This window comes from Phragmites australis, chromosome 3 (genome assembly GCF_958298935.1).
Source record: "Phragmites australis chromosome 3, lpPhrAust1.1, whole genome shotgun sequence".
NCBI lineage: Eukaryota > Viridiplantae > Streptophyta > Magnoliopsida > Poales > Poaceae > Phragmites > Phragmites australis.
Window position 1 is genome coordinate 50,364,733 of NC_084923.1, and position 3,533 is coordinate 50,368,265.

Below are 3,533 nucleotides of genomic sequence, written 5' to 3' on the forward strand. Positions count from 1 at the left end.
GCTCAGAATGCACCCCCATCAGAGTTGAAAAACTGATCCGATAGTTATCATTTAGTCCTAGCAATATATATGTCAGGCAAGATGAGCCTACCACTCACTATTGCAGGAGGAGGAGGAGGAGGAGGAGGAGAAGGAGGATTAGAACAAGCTACATAAGGTACATCCATACATAGAGTCGCCTTAATTTGTGTTGAAAAAGCTATGGAAATTGATCCAGACTAGACTAGATAAAGAAATTCCCAGCAGCGCAGCGCAACGCAACCTGATTCATTGCACCTAGCTTGATCGGATGGTCGTGCAGGTCAGGTAGATGCCATTCATCAGCAACCAAGACTCCAAGACAGAGAGAGAATGAGAGATGGTGACACAACATTGCTATATACTTTTTGTATTATTTGTGTCGTTGCTTGCACGCACGTTTTGCTTGACGACTTGACCTGGTCAATTCCTGCCTTCCCTCCTTTGCATGCTCTTCCTTTCCCACGTCACCCAAGTCGTGGCAAGATCACAGATAATTCGAATATCAGCAGCTGTAGCCCGCCTTTCTCTCTCTCTCTCCCTCTCTCAAGAAAAAGGAATTGCATAAATTAAATTACAGAAAAGAAAAAGAAAAGTGGGGTATTTACAGGAAACAAAGTCAAACACAAGCCCTTTGGCGCCTCAAAGCTTGTCTCAAACTCGGCTCTTGATTTCTCAAATCGATTTCTTCAATTCAAAGAAAATTAAGCTAAGTACTCTACTCCTAAGATACCGATTCGAATGCTAAGAGGAGATTGATCAAAACAAGACGAAAGAAAAACAAAATCATATTGGTCCATCGATCGTCTTGAAGCTATCACCAACTCTGTTAAGTTGTTGTGAAGCCCGCCAAGAGTGACTGCGAGCATGATGGTGATGGAGAGAGAGTTCAACTCATCACACGGAGTGGTGGCTCAAACACCAGGAGGAGGAGGACTTGCTGGTACTCTGCTCCTCGGAGGCGCCCAGCAGCGCCTCCAGGTACTCTGCCCCGAGATCCTCCAGCTCCATCACGCCTTCCGGCCGCCCCTCGCTCCTCGCCGCCTTCGCCTTCCGGCTCGCTGGCCGCCTCCGCATTGAATGCCGCCGCTTCAGCGCCACCACGGGTGACCCCGCGCCGCCGCACACGTCCATGCCCTCCAGGGACTGCCGGACCCGTTCCACAGGGAAGTTGAGCACGGCCGCCGCGCCCCGCATCGCGAACGCCGCCTGGTCGTACGCCAGCGCCGCCGCCTCCGGGCTGTCGAACGTGCCCAGCCACACGCGCACGCCGTTGCGCGTCGAGTCCCGGATCTCCGCCGCGTACTTGCCCCACGGCCGCTTGCGCACCCCGCGGTACGGCCGCCCACCAGGCCCATCTGCTGGCTCGCCCAGTTGGTGGGTGGCCTCCTCTGCTTCTCCTCTGGGGTCCTGCTTCACCGCCGCCCCCACGGCAGAGGGGTCCTCCTGGGCGATCATGTCGAGCAGGAGCATTTCGTCGGTGTCGTTGGTGTCGAATGGGAGCAGAGGGGCGGGCGGGGCGCGGTGCTGGTGCATGGTGCTCCACGGCGCCGGGTCGATGGAGCCGGTGGAGGATCCCGGCGAGTCGAGGGGCGCGCGGGGCTGGTGGAATTTTCGGTGCGTGGTCATGGCACGGCGAGCGAGGAAGCTGACGATGCCGGTGGTGAGGTGCGGCGCTGGAGAGACAGAGGAGGAGGAGTCTCCGACGGCTGTGTTTGGAGGCTGGGTGGTGCCGGTGCTGCTGCTGCTGCTGGTCACCATGCGTGGTTGAAACGGTTGCAAGCGCGCCTCCTTTTATACTGCTCGCGGGAAACGGGTGAGGCCTGATCCGGAAGGAATCCGGATCCTCTGAGTTCAAACTCGTGAAGTCATATGAAAATAGTAATTTGTGAGAGCACGAACGATAGTACCAAATCATATCCATCTATCTGTGATCCAACGGCGTACAGTGAAATGAAGTCAATGTAATTTCATTGCACCATAAAATCAGATAATCTGAATTCGCCCCGAAGGTGGTGAGAAGCAAGCAAATTCAAACACATAAAAAAAACAGGGGAGAGGTAGGCTTGGAACTCCTATTCTCTCCTCTCCTGTTCCATTTAACTTGCTATTTTTCACCATTATCAGCACCCAATTACTTTTCTTTTGTAAAAGAAGGTGAAATTGTTTTTTTTCCTTATGAACATGAGATGGGGCTTTCATTAAAAAGTATATACCGAACACTTTTGCACTTTATTTTTTGGTGATTTCCGCAGAGAATTTGATGCAGACATGGTGTCCATGGTTCCGCAGTTGCAAGATTGACGGATGTGCGCGCTGGAATGGAATTGCACTTTGGCGCCTCTCTTGGTCTAATTCTGGTTGCCAAAGTTTGGCTATCTAGCATATTAGTACTGCAGATTAATTTTAAAAGATTACTCACAACAATTTTAGATATTCTCAATGAGTGCTATCATGCCACGTAGGGTTTTTGCTGACTTGGCGAGAAATTACTCAAAAGAGAGAAGAAAGCGATGTCTAGGTAAAATGAAGCTAGGCGGAGGTGTGACTATGATATGATATGGCATAGTAAGTCCAAGTAAAGGAGATGGAGCATTGTGCTTTGCATGCTTGATGTTTTTGACGTACTGTATGCTTTATTAGTACTACTAGTGTTGATTCATCATTCACACGGACCGTTGAGCTGCAGGGGAATGTAATTAACCTCGTGCCACGTATCCACTGAATCTAACAATTGTTGAAAAAAAGACTCTGATCGTTTTGATCTGGCTGCTGCATCCAGCCAAAACAAATTACTACTCTGAAGCTGGAGTATGCATCATAATCTTTTATTGTGATCCAACCAATCGCAAGAATTATACCTGCTCTTACATGAAGTGCATGTGTTGCTTAACCTACCTAGCTAGTTGAGATGGAAATCCTATCACTTATATTTGTTTGTTTGTTTGTTTCTCTCGTACTAATTTTACATGCATTATATTCATCAGATGATTAGGAAAAACGTCAATCCCGTCGTAGGTCATTCCCGTGGCACATGATTTTGGGCGTTCAAGGGTTTTGAGTCGTTCCCATGAGATGCACATGTTTCTAAGCGCTCCGGGGCGACTCGGTGGTTCAAGCGCATTTTCCCCTTTGGGGTAATTTCCATCAGCTAGTGCACGTCTCTAGGCTGACATGGCCATTCAAGTGCGTTTCGAGGCCACTCAAGGTGACTCCATGTTCCAGCGGAGGAGAGGGGATTGGAGGGGGATGCCACAACCGACTAAGGAGCGGGAGGTATGGCGCTAGGGTTTGGAAGCAAACGTGCGATGCGGGCGGGCATGCGGACGTGCGATGCAGATGATCGTGCGTGCGAGTGGAGGAGTAGGGGGATCGGTGGATGGAAATTCTGGAAGTGATTCGTGGAGGCAGAACGCGAGGGATGTCATGGGAGGGCAGAAGGCAGAGGACCCATACGTAGAGGACATGATATCCTATCCGGTTGATGATTGATCACTACATATTTTTTTAAGTAG

General features: G+C 50.1%; 1 protein-coding gene across 1 annotated transcript; it reads right to left on the minus strand.

The window, feature by feature from the left end:
• Nucleotides 1-637: 637 nt before the first annotated feature.
• Nucleotides 638-1,779, minus strand: LOC133910845 (ethylene-response factor C3-like). The gene has a single exon (XM_062353086.1). It carries the CDS (start codon nucleotides 1,777-1,779, stop codon nucleotides 916-918), a length of 864 nt encoding a protein of 287 aa, XP_062209070.1. The 3' UTR covers nucleotides 638-915.
• Nucleotides 1,780-3,533: the final 1,754 nt, after the last annotated feature.

Excerpts from the sequence above, each read along its gene's own strand:
- LOC133910845 (XM_062353086.1), bottom strand. The coding sequence starts at position 1,779 with ATGGTGACCAGCAGCAGCAGCAGCACCGGCACCACCCAGCCTCCAAAC.